The 22,642-nt window shown below is 46.7% G+C and overlaps 2 protein-coding genes across 3 annotated transcripts in view; both read left to right on the top strand.

The window, feature by feature from the left end:
* Window positions 1-17: 17 nt before the first annotated feature.
* Window positions 18-6,470, top strand: Lhx1 (LIM homeobox 1). The gene is made up of 5 exons (XM_006983174.4): window positions 18-846; window positions 2,552-2,778; window positions 2,871-3,148; window positions 4,407-4,572; window positions 4,906-6,470. The coding sequence occupies exons 1-5, from the start codon at window positions 677-679 to the stop codon at window positions 5,283-5,285; spliced, it is 1,221 nt and encodes a 406-aa protein (XP_006983236.1). The 5' UTR covers window positions 18-676; the 3' UTR covers window positions 5,286-6,470.
* Window positions 6,471-11,605: 5,135 nt separating this feature from the next.
* The window catches only part of Aatf (apoptosis antagonizing transcription factor), a 118,003-nt gene continuing 106,966 nt past the window's right edge, over window positions 11,606-22,642 (top strand). Inside the window, exons 1-4 of one of the 2 annotated variants that reach the window (XM_006983172.4) lie at window positions 11,606-11,828; window positions 12,920-13,108; window positions 17,899-18,324; window positions 18,740-18,877. In XM_006983172.4, coding sequence (XP_006983234.1) covers window positions 11,738-11,828; window positions 12,920-13,108; window positions 17,899-18,324; window positions 18,740-18,877 — 844 coding nt within the window. In that variant the 5' untranslated portion in view covers window positions 11,606-11,737. The remainder of the gene's footprint in view (window positions 11,829-12,919; window positions 13,109-17,898; window positions 18,325-18,739; window positions 18,878-22,642) is intronic. The other variant, XM_006983173.4, reaches the window with a different exon arrangement.

The raw sequence follows: 22,642 nt of genomic DNA, 5'->3' as shown, positions 1-22,642 counted from the left end.
TCTACCCAACCTGTCCTCTCCCCCACCCCTCGGCCCGCCCCCGCCCCCTCCCCAGGCCCAGCGCGGGCGCCCCGACCGTCCCGAGTCTCTGCAAGAAGCCCGCAACGTAGGATCCAAAGCGTTCTACTCCTGTGTTCTTTTCTTTTCATTTTTTTTTTTTTTAAAAAGGGGGAAAACCGGGTGGTGGGCAGTCTGGCACGCACACAACCTGCCTTCATACTTCGACAAAAAGCAGATGCACTTTGACTTCTGACAGCTCTACCTCAAGCCGGAGAGAACCCAGCGTCGCTTTCTCGAATCCCGAGCTCTTGGCGTCTTCCTTTTAGTCGGTTTCAATTTTATTTATTTCCGTCCCTCCGCCTTTCTCGGTGACCTTCACTCCTTCTCCGGCTTTGGGCAGAAGAGCCGCTTTCTTGCCCGCTTGAGACTGATTTTCCTCGCCTGGTGAGCTGGGGTGGCGCTGCTCCACCCCCGCGGCCCTGGGAATCCCGGGCTGCCCCCTACCAGCCTGGTCTCTTCCCTTTTGATTTGCTGGTGCGGGTTTTGGCTTGCCCGGCTTGAGCCGGTTTCTTCTTTTTGGAGGAGCTGGGGAACTCAGGCTGGTTGTCTTCAGGAGTCATCCCCTCGAGTCTACTTGCCCCATTGATCCGAGCCTCACTGGACCAAACCAAAGACCATGGTGCACTGTGCGGGCTGCAAAAGGCCCATCCTGGACCGTTTCCTCTTGAACGTGTTGGACAGGGCCTGGCACGTCAAGTGCGTCCAGTGCTGTGAATGTAAATGCAACCTGACCGAGAAGTGCTTCTCCCGGGAAGGCAAGCTCTACTGTAAAAACGACTTCTTCCGGTGAGTACTTCTCTCCCGCGTCTCTGCTGCTCCCTCCCCACCGGCCCTTCCAGGCCAGCTTTGGATCAGAGGTCAGCGGCGGCCACGGCAGGGGCCGCGTTAGGGGCTGCCTTTTTTTTTTTCTCCCGGGCAGCCAAGTCCCTCCGGCTTCTGCCTCTTAGGAAGCTTGGATGCCGAGATATCTGTCCAATTTGGTCCTGGAAAGTGTGGTCCGGGTTTGGCTGCAGGTGCCTGGGAAGAAAGGGTCTGAGCCGGCTGCGGCTCAGAAACCCCTCCAAGCCGCGGGGAGAGGTAGAGCAGCCTAGGGGTTGCAGCGCCCGCTTGCCTTTCCCGAACCGAAGCTCTCCAGCGACCAACCGCATTTTCCCGGCCTCCCAGATAGTTGCCCCTCCGCGTTGAGCTCAGAAAGACTGGCTTTATTCCAGCCACTGCCTTTTACTTTCTCTGAGAGATCTTGTCCGAACTACAGAGTCTCGGTGGCCGGGGGAAAAAAAAGCCGCAATAAAGAAGAGCCCGCTCTTGAGGCCAATCCTGTAATGCCTGGGGTCTCCCCAAACATTGATTGGCCTATAAGCAGAGACCTGGGAGAACCTTACCGTGTTGGCCTTGGCCCAAAGCCCAGCCCCGGCTCCACTTCGTGGCCTTTCCAGCCGATGCCCCACCAGGAAGGCCACCTCCTGGTGAACACGCGGCTCGTTAGAGCCGGGAAAATTCTCCTCTGTTTACTATTTTACTTGTATTTTCTTAAACTCATTATTGGCCACAATCACAACTCCACACAGAAGAATGGCCTCCGATGTAAATTGTATTTTCCACTGGTTTGAAATCCCACACTTCACTCCGCTATTTTGGTTTTGTGAGGATTGGTCAAATCTGGGAAAGAGTTTGAAGCCACCGAGCCTCCTTTGCCCAGAGGCCCAGCAAGCGCAGTCCCCCGGTGGCGATTCCGGACGCGCGGCTCCTGTTGGCGAAGGAACTGTGAAGCAAAAGAGCGCTGCAATCTGCTACCGGGGAAAGGCTGGGCTTTGGGGCTTCAGCGTTTTCACTCTGCAAGGGCTGGATCCGAGCCGGAGAGCGCAAGCCACGCCGGCTTGCCGGTCTCTGGAAGCCTAGCTAGCGGCAAAGCTCAGCAGGACACCCAAAGCCGGCTCAACCCGGCCGCGACTCCCGCTTGGGCCAATCTGCCAGGCTTTTGCGCACGAACGTGGCAAATGCCCAGCTACAGCCACCAAAGCTCTCAGAGTCAGGGTTTGTTTACCCACGGTGGGATCGGACTTTGCCAACCCCCCGCCTGTGCTCAGGTTCTTTTGTGGTGAAAAAAAAAAAGGGCAAAGCTAGCAGAATAGAGCGGGACATTTCTACGGAGCTCTTAACTGGAATTTGACTTCTCTGAATCTAATCGGGGAATGCGTGCTCGGTTTCCCTTCTGCCCCTGTAGCCACTTGGAAGCCTTTTTTCACGACGCTTTTTTCCTGGGGATAATGTTTAGGCATGAGGTTGGAGGTAGACGGAAGCTTGGGCCTTAACACTAACCGAATGTTTTCCCTCCCTTCTCCCGGTGGTCGCGCGTTCTCTCTTGCTTCCTCACTTGTTTAATAAATGTTTATTTTCATTCTCTCCTCCTTCCCCCTTGACTTCTTCCCCCGGCCGTCTTTATTCACCCGGTCTCCTGTACTTCTCCCTAACCTCCGCCCACCCCACGCAGATGTTTCGGTACCAAATGCGCGGGTTGTGCGCAGGGCATATCTCCAAGCGATCTGGTTCGGAGAGCGCGAAGCAAAGTGTTTCACCTCAACTGCTTCACCTGCATGATGTGTAACAAGCAGCTTTCCACCGGCGAGGAGCTCTACATCATCGATGAGAACAAGTTCGTTTGTAAAGAGGATTACCTGAGTAACAGCAGTGTCGCCAAAGAGAACAGCCTCCACTCTGGTGAGGCCAGGATTCCCAGCTGGCTAGAGGGTGGGTATCGGGAAGGAAAGTCGGCCAAGCCCCTTGCTCATCAATCCTTTCTCTCTCCCTAGCCACCACAGGCAGTGACCCTAGTTTATCTCCGGATTCCCAAGACCCCTCGCAGGATGATGCCAAGGACTCTGAAAGTGCCAACGTGTCGGACAAGGAAGGTGGAAGCAACGAAAACGATGACCAGAACCTCGGTGCCAAGCGCAGGGGACCCCGGACCACGATCAAAGCCAAGCAGCTGGAGACGTTGAAGGCAGCCTTTGCAGCTACACCCAAGCCCACACGCCATATCCGCGAGCAACTGGCCCAGGAGACTGGCCTCAACATGCGGGTCATCCAGGTCGGAACCCTGGTTTGCCACTCTTTTCCCCAAAGGCTCACACGTGGCCACTAGGGAACCTAGGCGGAGTCTGGGAGAGAGCCCAGAGTTTTGGGGGGTGGGGGGCAGAAGTGAGTGGGACTAGGAAAAAAGGTGGCCCTGATACGCTGGAACATGAGGGAAAAGCCCACGAAAGGCGAGGGAGTGGCTTGGGAGCACATCAAAAAGCGAGAGGAAAACACAATGTCTAGCATCACAATGACAACAGCTGGCTAGCATCCGTCTTTCTGCACACATCCTGTACCGCTCTCACCCTTGTTAGTGAGCAGAGAGGTGTCTGTGGGCTCCAGAGTCCTTCACTTCCTCCCGTTCCTGCACAAGAAGCCCTCCCTCTAATTCCCCCAACCCCAAATTTGTGAGTTTTGTGCCCCAGTTAGAAAAGTCCCAGAACAGAGGCTTGCCCCCCTCCCCCCAAAGCAGGTGGGCGCCCAGGGTTGAAGGGGAGATGGTTTTATGGGATGTCCGCTCTGCAGCCTGGAGTAGGATGGGAAGGCTAAGCCTTCTGCAGATAGCTGGGCCTCTGCGTTTGGGAAGAGGCCAGACCGAGTGTGGCTGGGACACCAGGAGTCTGGCCCTAGCTGTATTGGGTGTCTAATCAAAGTGCCTGGAGGCCAGGTGAGCGTGTGGGTGGATGTGCCGGTCCAAGTGTCGGACAAGGGCAGCCTCCGGGAGGCCGTGTGACCCTGTGCTCATGAATGTGGGTTTGTGTGCTTGTCACTCTTGGTGAGAGCCTGTGGCTAAGTGTATTTGGCACTGTGAGATTTCGTGTGGGTGTGAAAAGGAGAGTGTGGGTTTGGGGGAACAACCAGCAGGAGGCTTTTCTGTGTCTCTGTCCCCATCTTGATATGAGGGCAGGGGCCAACAAGAGACCCTGAAAGGGAAGCTGTGTATGTGACACTATTTTGAAGCGTTTTGGTATCTATGATCCCTAAGATCGTGTAATGCCAAGAGTGTGGTTGCTGGGAATAGTGGGACTACAAAGTCAGACGGGGCAGTAGTCTACTCAGACTCCCTTCTTGGGAATCCTGCGCACCCTTGGCCGGGTCCTATTCAGAGACCACTACATACATACACACACGCACACACGCACCAATTACCCCCCACCCCCGCGCCCCGGAGTGGGCTATCAGGGCAGTGGAGGCTTGAGCGGCTGGGCCCTGCTGCACACCGGCTGGCCGGCAGGATCTCCGCGGTCTCATCCCGTGCCCTTGTGCTTCAGGTCTGGTTCCAGAATCGACGTTCCAAGGAGCGGAGAATGAAGCAGCTAAGTGCGCTGGGCGCGCGGCGCCACGCCTTTTTCCGCAGTCCCCGCCGGATGCGGCCGCTGGTGGACCGCCTGGAGCCGGGCGAGCTCATTCCCAACGGCCCCTTCTCCTTTTACGGAGGTGAGTGTGGCCGCGTGGCAAAGCGGGCCCCAGTCCCAGCTGGCTTCGCTGGAAGCGGGTGGCAGCGCCGGATAGCTCTAGCTTTCTGTTGAGGCAAAGGCCGGGAGCAAGTCACGGGAGATGGCCGAAGTCCCAACCCCGGTGAGAAGAGGGTCCCGGGTAGGGAGCAGCTCCCAGTTTTATACCAAGTCTCCATTCTGCTCCGGTGTCTCCCAAATAGCCAGTTCTCTGAGCTGCCCTGAGATGCCAGCTGGCGGGCCTTTCCTGCCCTGTGGGTCACTAGATCCCGGGTTGTGCTCTGACATCCTTCCCTTCCTCCTTACTGATCCGCAGACTACCAGAGCGAGTACTATGGCCCCGGAGGCAACTACGACTTCTTCCCGCAAGGACCGCCGTCCTCGCAGGCCCAGACGCCAGTGGACCTACCCTTTGTGCCATCATCTGGGCCTTCGGGGACGCCGCTGGGAGGTCTGGACCACCCGCTGCCTGGCCACCACCCTTCCAGCGAGGCGCAGCGATTCACCGACATCCTCGCACATCCCCCAGGGGACTCGCCTAGTCCTGAGCCCAGCCTGCCGGGGCCTCTCCATTCCATGTCAGCGGAGGTCTTCGGGCCCAGCCCACCCTTCTCATCTCTGTCCGTCAACGGCGGGGCCAGCTACGGGAACCACCTGTCCCATCCTCCAGAAATGAACGAGGCAGCCGTGTGGTAGCGGGGCCTCGCATGGGCCACGGGATCTCGTGGTTGTACAGAGACGAGCTTTTATTTAAGAAAAATAGGGGGGAAAAACACATAAAAAGCAAGCCTCCTGCTCCACTTCCTCCAGCCTCGGGGACCATTCTCAGTTTGGGGAGACTGGATGGCAAAAAGGGGGTCCCAAATAGGATCCAAATCCGCCTCACGGTTGAGCTGGGATATCCACACACCTGCGCTGGCTGGCAAAACGCAGAACTGGGGCTCCAAAGGGGGGATTCTCAGCTATCCCCGACTTCACCCTGGGTCTGGATCCGTGGACAGACTCCGCCGGCGGTTCCTCCGGCGGGCGGCGGCGAGCGGGGAAGACATCTTCGACAGCCCGCAGCCTCGCACAGTCCTGGGCAATGCCAGGGGCGTGAGGAGAAAAACCTAGAGGCGCTCAGCGGGGTGAGGGAGGAGAAGATGTCTGGGGCGTTCCCGTCAAGAGGGTCCTAGTTCTAGGAGCTCTTCTTAGTGTTGTCTCAGAGTTCAGCGGCGACAACAAACTCTTAATAGCTTCAGAAACACCGACCTGCTGTGCATCAGGTGGGACTATATATATATATTTTTTGTCTATCCGGGTTTTTGATTTTTGTTTTTGCCAAAATTTCAAAATTCTAAATGTAAAGCCCTCAACTCTTCTACCTTCATAAATCTCAATCTCTCTCTCTCTCTCTCTCTCTCTCTCTCTCTCTCTCTCTCTCTCCCCATACACACACATGTACACGTGTACACACACACACACACACACACACACACACACACACCCTCTCTCCACAGGATGGTCTCCAGCCACACCTCTCAGTAAAATGACTTGAACATCACCTCTACAAAAAAAGTACTCTACCTTCACACGAAAGTTAAAAAAAAAAAAAAGACTATTAAACTAAAAACAGTCAACTGTTTACGTATAATGTTAAATTCAGGAGTTCAGTGTTTTACTAATATATCCTGTTTTGAAACCTCTTGTTCAGAAACAAAATGTTTTGAGCAATCAACCAAAATTGTTCCTTTTCTTTTCCTGTAGATGTTCTGACAGATTTGCAGGGCTTTGCGGCTCACTGTGCTAGTATGTAAAAAGGTGTTGTTTACACGAGGCAAAGGAAAAACATGATATTCAGACAGTTGCCAAATAGAATAAATTATAGCACAAATACTGTAACGGTGCCTGGCACCAGCAACTTGAGAAAGTGTTTAAACAAAAAAGTGTTACAAGGTTTAAAAAAAAACATCTTTGCTAATTTTTAGTCCTGTTGAACATTCATGAAATTGTTAATATGACTTATATAGACCCACACAGGTTTTATTTTTGTGTCTTTAAAATAAAAGTCCAAAATATTTAAATTTTATGGTCAAATATGCAGTCAACAGCTGCTACTTTTTCTTTATATATTAAATTTCTCATATGTCTTTTATTGTTCTAATAAACCTAAGCTTGTGTGACCTCCAGTGCATATTAGACCATTCACTGTATGAAGGAAAACATGTTGAATAAATTTGTGAGTTTTTAATAAAAATAGAAAACCTGATGTTTAGATAATTGGTGTGGTATTCCATGTTTTCAGCGACTGGAGGGAAGTCCCAATAAGGGTGCTGAGTGGACCCTTAGAAGCCAGTAGGAAGGGAGACAAGACTGAAGTGATCTGTTTTCACCTCCAACTCTGACTGAAACCCTTTGCCAAGCTCTCTTCTTTGGCTCCCTGCTGTTATTAAACACAAATTTGCATTCTGGGGGTTTAACTGATACAGTTAAAGAGATTTTGCTGATAAGTTAATATAGAATTGGAAATAGAAATCAAATCCATAGCTAAAAAGAAAAAAAGAAAAAAAGCGAATGGTGCGGGTCTGTGACCGCACCGAAGCAAGTCCCCCTCCTCCCTACACTTGCAAAGCCAGGCTTGTGAATGTCAGATACCTGTAAATATGTAGTTAGATCTTCAATTCATTTTCCATAGATAATCCTGCTTTCTAATTTGGTGGGTTGAAAGATAACCCAAAATGAATACAAAGTATAACTAGAAATGAAACACTTTTATCCCTTTATCAGAACTGATATGAAATTGTTATTTGATGGTATTTGCTACATTTGAAGTTCCTCAAAAGGAAAACTAGTTTGTCTGGCCTAAGATACATAGTAAGTTTTTGCAGAAGATGAACAAAAATAACTAATATAGAAATCAAATTGCAACTAGGAGTTGCCAATAGATACAGGGTCTTGAAAATAGTTCAATCTCATCCAAACCTTGATTAGAAATGGAAGAAATGTGAATGTTTTCTTCTATCAAATACTAATGTGTGGGTGGGTGTATGAGTATTTTAATATCAGGGTCCCAGGGTTTCTTTACCATATTGCCTAGATTTCAGTCTAGCTCATTACTTATTTAAAAACAAAACAAAACAAAAAACCCCAAAAACATTAAATTGTATGCAATTTCCAGTACAGTTTCCTTATTTTGTTAAGACAGAGCCAAGTTCATCTTTCCTGAAGAGAAGGTTTTAGAGAAGGCAATATTTCATTGCACTTCTTTGATGGCTTATCTAACTAACGACTATCAGGGAGGAATCTGGCAGTGTTCTTTCAGAAATAAAAATTTATGAAATACAAGGGAGACTTTGGAAACTCCTTGCTGCTGCATACAGAGCCTTTTCTTACTATGCAATCACTGGTGTGTTTTCCCCTTTTAGCATTTATATACATTAAATCATAGCTAACATTCATTATGGCCACCACCCTGGAACCCTCCCCCTTAAAGACATTCATTTAACTGAACGTATGCTCATTGGGAAGTGGCATTTTCCTATCAAGGGTACTGAATTATTTAGCAGCTTTATTGTGCTATCTGAGTATTTGATAAGAAACGCTTTAAGAGTTGGGCAGGCGGCATAGATTCAATTCTAACTCCATGGCGGTGGCGGTCTTTTCCCTTGGCGGACCATTGTGAAACCCAGCGAATATCGGGAACAGGTGGTAACGCTCAGCAGTCTAATCTGGAACCACCGAGGGCCGGGAAGGAAGAGAAATGGCAGTGGCTGGGTTGCATTCACAACTGCAGCACACCTCTGGCCCAGAGGTGCAGGGAACCCTTCCTGCCAGGAGAGACTGCCAGGAAGGAAGGAAAGCTGAATTTGGCAAGTACTTTTCTTGCCCAGGCCATCTTAAAGTCCCACTTCTATGCCTCCAGACACTTGTAGTTAGGGGTCCAGTCTCAAGGGGCTGCCATCTAAGCTGAGGAAGGACGCAACGCTCACCCACTCAACTTCTCCCCATGTTTTGATGCAATGCCATCAAAAGGAGGCAGGTAAACCAGTGAGAACCAGGACAGGCCCTGTCAGGGGTCTGGGACCCAAGGCCGATGTTGCTTAGGAAGAGAGACAAGTCAGAATCTGGTTTCTCTAAACTCTGGAAACTGGTTGTTGTTTCTGACCATTGGAAGCAGGTGTCTAATTTAGTCGCCTCTGCTGATCCATGGCTATTCCTGCCACTTTGTAGCTCAGACAGAGAGGGGTGAATCTTTTCTCCAGGGGACAGATTGCTCACCTTTATGCTCCGCTCAGGCAGCCCATCTGCTCTCCATCCTAGAACACTTAAAACGTTGGCATTGCTTTAGGAAGCTATACTGTCCTTTACTGGCCCCTCCCACAACCTGCCCTCCATCTCCAATCCCACTCCACCCTAGTCTGGAGCCCTTCAGCTACCTCTCAAGAAACTAGAACTCAACTGAGGAAGGACCATTTAGTGGTCTCTCCCTTGCCCTGTGCCTCAACTTCCCTTAGTTGTACCTTAAGCTCTAGCATTCTTTCTTCTTAGATCCCCTCCAGGAAGAAGATTCCTGGGGTAGGAAAGCAGGGGAAGCATATTCTGTGGAGCCTAGGATATGTGTGGCAAGAGCGGAGTGCTCTTGACTTCTTCCTAAAAAACGTGTCTCAAGTCAGGGGACAGGGGAGACAGAAGAGGGAGAGTTGGTAAGCAGGCTGATGGCACCTTATGCTCCGGTTTGCTCAGCCCGGCGGACCACAAATAGGCCAGCAGTGTCCTGTTTGCAGAACAGTTTCAAGATGGTCTCTGCCCTGCTACCATTTCCACTGCTACCGATTCCACCTTTCCACTTAACTCTTTTCTCCTTAGCTTTAAGGGCAGGTTCCTAGTGCCTGAAATAGTAAGGGGAGAGGATCTGGGAGACATAATTTACTAAATGTGGGGTGGGAGGACATTTTTGTTCTTTATGCCCAAGGCAATGGCACCTTGTAGTGGACAGAGGAGCACATTTTTGCTACGGAGGCTCGGATACAGGCACATGACTGCAATCACAGAGGGTGCGCTTAAAAACAAGCCCTCTAAACTACTCATTAATGCAAAGATTTTCTTTGCCTGGGCCTCTGTCTGGTCTGACATTCTTTGCTCTCCATGTCTGAAAGGCTTTACCCTAAGACAGTCTCTGTTTCTCTTTTGTAGCCCTGGCCATGTTCACTCAAGAGCCACTTAGGACGGGGACATGGGACAGGCCACACTAAAGGAGTAATCTCTTATTGCCTGAGTCTGAGGGTCTCTGAAGACTCTGAGTCAGGGGTTGTCTTCCTGTGGGTTCCACTGGGAAGCTACCAGTTGTTTACATTGGTCTACTTTGGGATCCAACTGGCCCAAAGCATGCTTAAGAAATGGTTCTGGGCTGGGTATGTAGAACTAGAAGAGTTCCCGCTTAGCATGCACAAAGCTCTAGGTTTAGTCCCTAGCAGTGGATAAACAGGGTGTAGTGGCACATGCCTATAATCCCCGCGGAGGCAGGAAGATCAAGGAATTCAAGGTCATCTTCAGCGTCTTAGTGTGTTGGAGACCAGCCTGGCTAGAGACTCGGTCTCGATGGACAAACAGGTACAAGCTATGGTCACAGTGTATTACTCATGTCTTTTTTTTTTTTTTCCAAGACAAGGTTTCTCTGTGTAGCCTGGGCTGTCCTGGAACTCGTTCTGTAGACCAGGCTGGCCTTGAAATCAAAGAGGTCCGTCTATCTCTGCTTCCTGAGGGCTGGGACTAAAGGCGTGCGCCACTACCACCACCAGGCCAACTCCTGTCTTTTTTACTGAATTTTTGTTCTGTTTTGTTTTTCGAGACAAGGTTTCTCTGTGTAGTTTTGGTGCCTGTCCTGGATCTCACTCTGTAGACCAGGCTGGCCTCGATCACAGAGATCCACCTGCCTCTGCCTCCCCAGTGCTGGGATTAAAGGCGTGCACCACCATCGCCTAGCTTTTACTGGATTTTTTTTTTTTTTGAGGTAGCATTTCTGTTTACAGTAGATTCTAGGTCTCTATGGAAGACCTCCAACATATCAGTATAGCAGGAAATTTGTCATTCCTCGGTTCTTGTTTGCTGCCCTTCTAGGCTGATCTCTGTGTGGAGAATCTAACTTACACATCCTGTATTTCATCTAGCAGTGCCTGCCACGTAGTGGGCGGTTAAGGAATGCTCCATGAAGGAAAGAGAATGTAAAGTGATTGCATAATTCATGTGTCTGGGTGCAATTAAATGTATCTCATTAAGGCCTTTATATTTTGAGACTAACCATCTAATGCTAGAACTGAGTGAAGGGTTTCTCTTCTGCATTTGTTCATCAGTTGCGGGGGTTCTCAATCACTCCGTCTTTGAACAGTAAAGCTATTATTAATATGGAGGAGTGTGTTAGTAAGGTCATTCTAAGCCCGTGCTCCCTTTTGCTCGCCCAGGCAATGGGGTACAAAGAAGCTACAAAAACGATCTTGATCTGAGGTACAACCCTCACGATTCCTAGTTATTCCTATTAATAAAGATCGCACTTGGCCGCACACTTACACATGCAGGCCTCTCAGATCCAGACTGCTGAGGGTTGGAAGGTGTGTGCCCGGCCCCGGGCTCCAACACACTAGGAAAAGCCCTGTTTTGAATCCCTGTCTGGGCTCGCTCCAGCACCGGAGGTTCGAGAGGCTCATCCTTTACACCTTTCACAAATCAGCCGGCCCCCAGGAGCCACGAGCGCTTTACGCTTCATCCCTAAACCAACCACGCACAAAGCCTGAGGCGTTATTTTGTGCTTAGGGGACGCTGGAAGCTCGAAACGCAATCGGCGCTCCTCACCAGAGGCGGTCACGTGCCAGCCGCGCGCTCCCGCGCCGCCGGCCGCGCGCCCCGGGACTCTGGCGCACGCGCGTTAGGCTGGCTGCCATTAAGCCCCACACTCCTCCGCCTCCGGGTTTCGCGGGCCTGCGTCTCCAGCCTAGCAACGCCGGGGATGACGCCAGGCCCCGCCCCGCCCCGCCGGCGCGCGCCTCCCGGAAGTTGCCTACCCTGGAGCTGAACGCCGGCCCCCGAAGGGCTCCGCTGGTGGTGCGGAGTCGCGTCCGGCGGGGGTCCCGGGCCGCACGTTTCACGAGCGCAGCGCCGACTGTGACCCGGTGGCCATGGCGGGGCCGCAGCCCTTGGCTCTGCAGCTGGAACAGTTGTTGAATCCGAGACCGCGTGAGGCGGATCCTGAGGCCGACCCGGAGGAGGGTGAGGCCTGACTGGGGCCGGCCACGTGTGGAGCTGTGGGGGCCGGGGCGGGCAGCTGGCCCTCGGGCCTGCTCTCCTTCCCCTGGCTCTCTGAGTTGTGTCTCCTCGGGAGGGTTGACCCCAGGAAGGGGTGGAGGGTGACACGAGCTGTAAACGTGCCTTCCAGACTTTGCGGGTGGGCCGGACACACGGGACACTGACTGGGAGTTCCTGCAGGGATCCACTTGCAGCCGACTGGCAGTTATTTAGGATGCCCGTTTCTGGTATTGCCGTAGAAAGGAGAAAGAAGTTTCAGGTCTTTGTGTGTTTAAAAACTGACCCGCCCCTAGAAACTTGCTTGGAGAATGAAAAAGGAGGATTCTCTGGTGCTGTTTAAGCACGTTTAGGTCTTAAGACATTGACCCACGTTCTGATGACAGGCTGATTCTCCATAAGCCTGTTCTGAGACTAGCTGGGAGTAATTGTGCTTTAGACTTGAGTCAGAGAGTTGTGAGGAAGGAGTAATAGAAGAGATGAGTCCTGGTGCAGGCATATCAGTGAGGAAATGGGGGTTTGTTTAAGCCTGGGTAAGTGAAGACATCTGGGGGCGTGGGATGGAGTGACTGTAGAACTGATTGATATTGGCGTGGCTATCATACATTGAGGAAGAATTAAGGTCCGCAGGCATGTAGCTGACATACTTGGGGCCCTGGATTTAATCTTCAGAACCTCCAAAAAAGAAAAAGAAACAAATAAAACCACGATGGAGAAGGAAGGAAGAATCAGACTGGATTTATAGGATCCAAGGCGTAGGAACAGTCTACTAGTAGATGCAGGGAGTTAGCTTTCTATTCAGAAACAGAAAGCAATATGATGGTAGTCTCCCTAGAAACCAGAAATAAATTCCCTATTCCTGTAAGTTAGTGGAAATTTTCTAGAGGACACTTAATGAATTGAGGGCTGGGGAATGTAGCCCAGTTTTAAGAGTACTCACCAAGCATAGAAATGCGAGATGTGGGGTTGAAATTGCTTAATTGGGTTCCTATTAAAGAGTTTTTTTTTTTTTTGTTTTTTTTTTTAACCTAAGATTCTATTTCCTCCTTTCTCCACAGCCACTAGAGCCAGAGTGATTGACAGGTTTGATGAAGGGGAAGAGGAGGAAGGTGATCTGGCAGTCAGTAGCATTAGAAAATTGGCACCATCCTCCCTCTTGGACACAGACAAAAGATATTCTGGCAAGACCACTTCTAGGAAAGCTTGGAAAGAAGACCATTGGGAGCAGACTCTGCCAGGTTCATCTGGTGAGTAGACATCCTCACAGGAAATTGCCTTAGTTTTGTAGGGTTAAACTGTTTTGTTTCTGGATGCTTTCTGGAAATCTGTGTGTGTCTACTTATTTTAGGAGAGACCCTTGGTTTGGTACTAGGAAGGGCCTTAGAAGTCACCACTTCACTTTAAAAGAATCCTAAAACCCAGCTAGATGTGCTCCTGTTAACTCAGAACTAGGGGAGACTGAAGCAGGAGGATCAGAGTTTAAGGCTGGGTGGGCTACATAGTTCTGTATTAGCATGTGCTACATCCAAGGTCCTGTCTCAAAAGAACAAACAAAAAGAAACGTAAAACTCAAAAGTTACCAAGTTCAGATTAATGGCTCACCCTAAAATGAGTAAGAAAAAAGGGCAAAGCATACTAGGTATTGGCAGGGCTATGTGTTAAAAAAAAAAAAAAGGCCAGGCGGTGGCGGCGCACACCTTTAATCCCAGCACTCAGGAGGCAGAGCCGGGAGGATTTCTGTGAGTACGAGGCCAGCCTGGTCTACAGAGTGAGATCTAGGACAGGCTCCAAAACTATACTGAGAAACCCTGTCTGGAAAAAAGCCAAAAAAAAAAAAAAAAAAAAAAAAAGTTGGATGTATGTATTGCTTTTATATTTTGCCCCTTTTTGTTTCTCAGGTCTTACATTGATTCTCTCTGTGTATTATTCATGAAACTGACCTTTTGTCATTGTAAAAAAACAAACAACAATGCTTCTATCTTTCCAGAGAAAGAATTAAGATGTGAGCTTATAGTTTTAAGCAATAGGAAGTTTCTCTGAGATGGAAGAAGTTTCTGGATATGGATATTGAGAAGATGCCATCTATTTTCTTTTGGGAAGGTCAACACTGATAATATCCCAGGAACTACCATTCAGGTTATGATATGTGTGATTCAGTCCTTGATGTAGTTCTAGGAGCTTAACAGACTTTAAAGAGGGCCAATCCATGAGACATTATGATAATATTCATTAAGTTCTCACCATGTGCCAGCCACTGTAGTTAGTTCTGAGAGCCTGGGACACAGTACCCCCCAAAATATTACCATAAGGTCTGCAGAGATAGTCCAGTGATTAAGAGCACTTTTGGGATCCAGGTTAGATTCCCAGCACCCACATGGACGCTCACAGCCATCCATGACTCCAGTTCCTCTGCAGGCACCAGAGCTGCACATATATACATGAAGGCGCAAAACGCTCAGACATAAATACAGCTTTAAAAAAGTAAAAAACATTACCATCATTATCATCTGACCCTTTCCAGTAGTCCAAGAAGTTGATTTTATTTATCCTTATTTTACAAATAGGAAAGTGAAGGGCTAATTGATTAAGTAAAAGTGATAAAATTGCTAAGTAGAAAGAAGAGCCAGAATTCACATGAAAGCAAGTTGACTCTAATGTCTACACTGTGTTGTATGAGAATTTCTTAATTTGAGAAATGGTTAAACTTAAAGGGTTGTTCTACTGGTTTTTCACTTAGCTTCTGTGTTTTTAATTTTGACAGCATGTCTGAGACTTTTTAAATTTAAGGGTGTATACGTGTGCCTGTATTCATGCACTCAAGTTTTATTTTATTTATTTTCTCTTGAGGCAGTGTCTTGAAGGGTCTGGTGCTGTGGGATGTTCTGTATAGCAAATGTGTTGCTCTGATTGGTTAGTAAATAAAACACTGATTGGCCAGTAGTCAGGCAGGAGGAAGTATAGGCGGGACAAGGAGGAGAATAATTCTGGGAAGTGGAAGGCTGAGTCAGAGACACTGCCAGCCGCCAGGACAAGCTGCATGTGAAGATGCCGGTAAGCCACGAGCCACGTGGCAAGGTACAGATTTATAGAAATGGGTTGATTTAAGATATAAGAACAGTTAGCAAGAAGCCTGCCACGGCCATACAGTATGTAAGCAGTATAAGTCTCTGTGTTTACTTGGTTGGGTCTGAGTGGCTGTGGGACTGGCGGGTGAGAGAGATTTGTCCTGACTGTGGGCCAGGCAGGAAAACTCGAGCTACAGTCTGGAGTCACATGCCTTTAATCTCAACACTTGGGAGGCAGAGGCAGGTGGATCTCTGAGTTCAACGCCAGTCTGGTCTTCATAGCAAGTTCCAGCCACTGTTAACAGTAAGACCTATCCCCCCCCCCCCCCCCAAACAAAAACAAACAAATTAGGACAGAGTCTTACCCTGTCTTTCTAGTTAGCCTGGAACTTGCTATGTAGACCATGCTGGAATTAGAGGTAAGGACCACTATATCCAGCAAGTTTGGGTATATTTCTTGAAAGGAGTAACAAAGACTTAGGTTTTTTATAAACTCTTTATTTTACTTGGTTATTGCTAACTTGTTTACTATATTCCATAATCATGCTTGTTACACTTTAGGTTTCCTACAGAAGAGGTTAGATGAACAGTATCAAATCTCTAAATGTCAGATGATGATACAAGCTTAAGTAAAGCCAGGAGCTGTAACTGGCACTTACCAACTGTAAGATTCAGTTTAGACTCCTTCGTGTGGACAGCAGGAGTTTTTAGCAACCCTCTAGGTTCATGTACTTCTGCTTCCCCACTTCCTCTTGTGTAGTCTGTGCTTTGGTTCTTTTCCTTACCTCTTCTCAGTTTGATTAGCTGTTTCTTATGCTTCATAAGTAAATTTATAATGTCTCCACATAAGCCATCTCAAACCTTTTCCTGAAGGTCAGGTGGTTCCTTTTCTTCTTTTAGGCAGGGTGGGGATTGGAGTGTGGGGAGGAGACAGGAACTCATTATGTAGTCCTGGTGGGCCTGAAACACATACAGTTGGTCTTGAACTTGCTTTGACTCTACTGCCTCTGACTTCCAAATGCCAGGGTTACAGGTGTGTTGCTGGACCCCACCCGACCTGTTGAACAGTCCTGAATAGGGGAGTGAGATTTGAGAAATAATAGATAGGAGAAATAGAGACATAGACACAAAAGAAAAAGACAGCGAACAGGATAGCTTTGGAAGGGTTTTGAGTCAATACCACAGCAGCCCTGAGTTAATTTATTTCTCAGGGCCTTTTTATACCCAAAGCAGGGGAGGCAAAAAGGCCTCCCCGTCTCAAGGACACCATGGTTCAAGGTACAGACAAGGGTAAACACCTCCTTAATTCTCAAGACACCTGGTAACCACACCTTTGTCCAAACATCCTGTTATCTAGCCTAAAAGGGGCAAAGACAAGCTTGAACTCTGACCTTGAGTCAGGATGGAAACAGCCACAAGCTGGAATCGTTGTGGGTTCCCACAGTGTGTGCTAGTTTGGTAACTTTTCTATATACTATCTATTGATGATGTTGTCATGTATTATTGGCATGCCTATCTAACACTCCCATAAGACAATGAACCCCTAAGGCAATGAACTCCTCTCCACAAGTATCCTAGGTTCATTTCTTTTGCTATGATGAAAATACTTTGGCAAAAGGCAACTTAGGGAAGAATTGGGTTTATTTCAGTTTATAATTCTGGATTTTAGTTCATTATAGCAGAGACATCACAGTGGCAGGAGCTGGAAGCAGCTGGTCATATCATATCCAGGTCAAGAGCAAAGAGAGAAAGAATGCATCTTTACTTGCTTGCTCTCAGCGCGCGCGCTCTCTCTCTCCCTCCCTCCCTCCTGTCTTACAGTGTTAGGACCCTCCGCCTAAGGAATAGTGCTGCCTACAGTGGACTAGGTCTTTCTATATCAATTAACAACCAAAATAATTCCCCTAGCATGTCTACAGATCAACCTGGTCTACATAATTCCTCAATTAAGACTTTCTTCCAGAGGTGGACATGATGGTGTATGCCTCTTTAATACCTGCTCTCAGGAAACAGAGACAGATGAGTCTCTGAGTTTGAGGTCAGCCTCGTCTACCAGGAATATATACTGAGACCCTGCCCCCCATACCAAAAAAAAAAGACTTTCTTCTCAGGTGATCTTAGCTTGTATCAAATTGACAGTTAAAACTAACCAGCACAATTGACCCCTTGTCAACTTAACATATAGACACATCACTTTGAGGCATAACTTTATACATGTTGCCCCTAAAGTCTTATATTATAAAAGGCAATCCAACTTGAAAAAAGCCTTCAAAAATCTTTAAAAATACCAACACTTTAAAGTCCAAAGTCTTTTAACTCTGGTCTTCTATAATAAAATAAACAAGTTACAAACTCACCAGCACAGCAGATACTAAAGCCCTTTTTTTAGTCTTGATAGCTGGTACAAGATATAGGTGCTTGTTATTTGTGTGTGTTTGGAATAGCTAATGATAAACTTTTTTTCAGATGTAGCTTTGGGAAGACTGGTCTAATTCCAAAACACCAGTTGAAATGTTTCATTTATTTATTTATTTTAATATTTTATTTATTTTTCTGAGACTACTGTGTAGTCCTGGCTGGTCTAGAACTCACTATGTAAACCAAGTTGGCCCTGAACTCAAGGCAGTCCTCCTGCTTCAACCTCCTGAGTACTGAGATTATAGTTATATGAGCCACCAATAGCTGGCATGAAGTTTTTTTCCGAATACATTCCATTCTTTCCTGTACAATACCTTTTGTGTCTGTGTCTTCACTATATTTCTTTAGGTTGGACTCATGTTCTGTTTATCTTTGTTTCCCCTTATCATTTTAGAGACAGTAAATATATAGTAAATGTTTGTTCAGTTGAATAGAGCCCAATAACATGTTTGCTTTCATAGTAGATGCCACAGTTCATAATGGAAATGAAAGATGTGGCCTGGTATTTTCTCTAGGTAAACCCCTGCTCCTTCTTTTTTTCCCTTATGATTTAGACAAAGAAATATCTGATGAAGAAGGATCTGGAGATGAGGATTCAGAGGGTCTGGGCCTGGAGGAATCTGAAGAGGAGGAAGAGGAGGAGGAGGAACTAAGTGTTACTGAGGAAGAGGATGCTGACAATGATTTGGAGAACAGTCCTGCTCAGAAGAAGGGCAGAAGGCGTTCTGCAGAAAAGCCAGGCTTTAGTTTCCAGAGCATTAGTGATTTTGAGAAATTTACAGAAGGAATGGATGACCTTGGGAGCAGTGAGGCGGAGGAAGAGGAAGAGAGTGGTATGGAAGAAGGAGATGTTGAGGAAGACTTAGACGGCGAGAGGGAAGAAGACAGGAACAGCGAGGATGGTGGCGTGGTGATGACCTTCTCCAGTGTCACAGTTTCTGAGGAAGTGGAGAAAGGAAGAGCTGTGAAGAATCAGATAGGTGCGTGTGTGCTTTTGCTACTTTCTTGTTTTTCAGAGTTTCTGCATTAATCTGCTTTTTGGTTGGTGGTTCTGTTTCTCTAGTGCTTTTCTAATTAGTCTGTGACATCCCTCACTTTACCCAGAGGTCTGCACTTCAGTTCTTGTTTCACGTTAGCAGGCTCTGCTCTAGTCCTTGTGGAAGATTGAAGAGGAGCATATTCTCTCCTTCTGTCAAGTATTAGGGTTTCCTCTCTCATAGCAAGTATTTCCATCCAAGAGAGAGAATGTATTTTCTAGAATGAAGAATGTTTCTATGGCATGAAGATCATAATGCGTGCTGCTCAGACATTGGTGCTGCTTCCTCTCTCCCCTCAGTCCTCAGCCCAGAAGAATTCCTGACCCAGAGATAAGCTTCTCTTTTACTTTTTCTTCAGCATTGTGGGACCAGCTCTTGGAAGGAAGGATCAAACTACAGAAAGCTCTGTTGACTACCAATCAGTTGCCTCAGCCAGATACTTTTCCAGTCTTCAAGGACAAAGGAGGCCCAGAATTTGCCAGTGCTCTAAAAAATAGTAAGAATACTAATATATCATTTTGGGGTATACTGAGTTGGATGTAAAAAAATAAGATTTTTTAATTTTAGTAATACTATAATGTAGAATATTGGTGTCAACTATTTGTTTATACTTGATCTTATCCAAAAAGCTAAATAATCAGTAATTCTTTTAAAAATAACAGCATTATCAAATGAAGACAGCTTTGAAATGGATCAGCTTGAGCCATGTCTGTTTCATGATATCATTTGACATCCTTCTCTTGGCTTTTTGAGTTACTTCTTAAATTCTTTTTTTTTGTTGTTCTTTTTTTTTTTTTTTTCCAGACAGAATTTCTCTGTGTAGCTCTGGCTGTCCTGGAACTTTCTCTGTAGACCAGGCTAGCCTTGAACTCAGAGGTCCACCTTCCTCTGCCTCCCGAGTGCTGGGATTAAGGGCATGTGCCACCACTCCTAGCTGAATTACTTCTTAAATTCTTAGGGAAAACTATTTGAAAACCTATAGGTATAGAACAAAAGGGAGAGAATGAGTAATTAAACTCAGTCCTTGTGCTGGCTGTACCATGTGCTTACAGGATATGATCCTCTGTTAAGGGAGGGTTTTAGAATCAAGTTAAATGTTATTCCTAGCTTTCCTTTGGGTAACAAAGAATGAGGAAAAAGACTGACTACAGGGGAAGAATACATTTTGGAAGAGAATTACTGAGCTATAAACTCAAAGAATTCTAGAAGGAAAAAGAATTTAGAGATTACTTGGTTCCTAATTCCTTCACTTTACAGATGAGAAAACCAGAGACAGTGGCTCACCCAAAGTTAGAGTTTGCTCCTGAGCAGCAGATGTAAAACGCCAGCTTTTCTTCTTCTTAGACGGGAGTCTTCCTCCAACAATATTGCCTCCTGTGTGTCCAGTGGCACCAAAGTGCTGGGGCAGAGGGAACCATGTGCCCTGGTTGGCATGGTTATTCCTAACTTATACGCTGAGATGTTGTTTCCATTTGCATTTTCAAACTTAAAAGCTGATGCACTGCCTGTAGTCCTGGTTATTTTGGAGGCTGAGGCAGGAGTATTCCTTGTGCCTAGTGATTTAAGGGCATGCTGAGCAAGTAACATTGTCAGATTACCCTCCCCCAAACAAAAATTAAAACCAACAACAATGAAAACCAAAATGTAACTGTTTTAGTTAGGGTTTCTATTGCTGTGAAGAGACATCATGACCACCTCAACTGTTACAAGGAAAACATTGAATTGAGGGGGTTTGCTTACAGTTTCAGAGGTTCAGTCTATTATCATCATGACAGGGAGCATGGAGCCATGCAGGCAGACATGGTACTGGAATAGTAGCTGAGAGTCCTACAACTTGTAGGCAACAGGAAGTCAACTGAGACACTAGGCAGTATCCTGAGCATAGGAAACCTCAAAGCCCACCCCCACAGTGACATACTTCCTCCAGCAAGGCCATACCTACTCCAACAAAGCCATGCCTCCTAATAGTGCCACTCCATGTAAGATTATGGGAGCCAATTACATTCAAACTATCACAGTAACCCTTTATAGTATAGAGTTAGATTTGAAAGAGAACTAAGGACATCTGGTTTGGTACTGCCTCCAAATAGGATCACTTGAAAACAATTCAGGCTGCATATGTGCAACTTTGAAGACTTCCTTTTTTTAGACAGGGTCTTACTGTGTAGACCTGGCTGGCCTCACAGAAATCTACCTTCCACTTCCCCAGTGCCAGGATTAAAGGCATGCTCCACCACTCCTGGCATGAGCATTTCTTTTGTAGAAGACTGTGTGGTAGAATGACTTCCTGTGGACAGTGTTTAGTTTTGTGGCCTGCTGTACTCAAAGTTTGTTTTCTGTGAAATCTGGGCAACCTTTCAAGAATCCTCCAGTGTGTGTTGTAAGGTCTTCAAAAGAAGAGAAACCACCTGACCTCCTCTCCTGACTTTTTCCCTCGATACACACATGTATTCTCTCTTTTTTAGATTTTTGGAGCACTTGTTTGCTATTTTTAGTGTTCTAGTACCCTCATTTCTGAGAGTGCCTTTGGATGAGACCTAAACTGCTCTAGATTAAATGTCATAAACTCTTTTTTTTCTCAAGATAGCTTCTCTGTGTAACATTTCTGACTGTCCTAGAACTCACTCTGTAGACTAGGGTGGTCTTGAACTCAGACATCCACCTGCTTCTGCCTCTTGAGCGCTGGGATTAAAAGTGTGTGCCACCACTGTCAGGCAACTTTAAACATTTTACAGTAAGGTCTTTTCCATTTTATTACTCACTAGTCTTTTTACCTGAATCTTTATAAACACTCATTTTAAAACATAGATATTTCTTGGTTAGCATCTGTCTTAGTTTGGGTTTCTATTGCTGTGAAGAGACACCATGACCACAGCAACTCTTATAAAGGAAAACATTTAATTGAGGTGGTAGCTTATAGTTTTAGAGGTTTAGTCTGTTATCATCATGGTGGAGAGCATGGCTGTATGCATGCAGATGTGGTGCTGGAGAAATAGCTGAGAGCCCTACAGGTAACAGGTAAAATCATAGTGAGGGAAGCTTGAGCAAAAGAGATCTCAAAGCCCACCCCCACTGTGACACACTTCCTTCAACAAGGCCACATCTCCTAATAGTGCCACTTCCTTTGGGGATCATTTTCTTTCAAATCACCACAGCATCACATAGTTAATTTCTTCAGTCATCTAATGTTACTTTAATTCTGCTTTATAACACTTCTGATCTTTCTAATCTTTCGCACTTAACCGTTTGACTCCTCCTGGTGAACTTCAGTCATTCTGACAGATGTCTATTAGTCTGACGATGTAGGTTGTGATAGAAGAGGGAGAAGGAAGGAGTAGTTATTCCGTGTTATGTTCTGAGAGGACAGAGACCTAATAACTAGAATTTCTACGCATTTGAAGGTAGCCAGTTTTTGTTTGCTTCCATCATCTTATGACAGTATGACTTAATATGTTATATACACCCTGTCTGGATAGTTTTCATAACAATTTCTCCAGTATATTATTCTAAATAACCAGTTTATATAGCTCTATTATAGCTGGTATGCAACAGGCTGAATTTATAACCAATTCCAGGTCAAACAGTGGAATTTAGGAATTTACTTTTTTTTTTTTTTTTTTTTTTTTGGTTTTTCGAGACAGGGTTTCTCTGTGTAGCTTTGCGCCTTTCCTGGAGCTCACTTGGTAGCCCAGGCTGGCCTCGAACTCACAGAGATCCGCCTGGCTCTGCCTCCCGAGTGCTGGGATTAAAGGCGTGCGCCACCAACGCCCGGCGGAATTTACTCTTTTTAATTGAGTCTTACTCACTTTGCTTTTGCATGTTCGTTTATTTATTTATTTATTTATTTATTTATTTGTTTGTTTATTAGTGAGATCAATTCTAACTGAATCCTGGTCTGCTTAATTTTATAAAGCAGTTAAAGTTAAACTGCCTAGGTTTATTTGTTTAATTTTAGACAGGTCTCATTACCCTCGCCTGACTTTGGAATACTTGTGTAGTGGAAGATAACCTTGAATTCCTGATTCTCCTGTCTCCACCTCTCATGCTGGGATTAATCTTTCTACCTTTTTTTTCCCCCCTTTGAGACAGTGTCTCATGTATCCAGGTTGTCCTCCAACTTGCTTTGTAGTTAAGGATAGCCTTGAACTTTGATCCTCCTGCCTACATCTCCTCAGTACTAGGGGTATAGGCATGTGTGCTACCAAATACCCCTAACACCCTGTCTGGGTTAACACATCATCTCAGCAGTTGATTAGCTCTG

Source organism: Peromyscus maniculatus, chromosome 8 (assembly GCF_049852395.1).
Source record: "Peromyscus maniculatus bairdii isolate BWxNUB_F1_BW_parent chromosome 8, HU_Pman_BW_mat_3.1, whole genome shotgun sequence".
In the NCBI taxonomy this organism is placed as follows: Eukaryota; Metazoa; Chordata; class Mammalia; order Rodentia; family Cricetidae; genus Peromyscus; species Peromyscus maniculatus.
The sequence above is the reverse complement of the archived record's forward strand: the minus strand, read 5'-3'. Positions and strand labels throughout refer to the sequence as shown.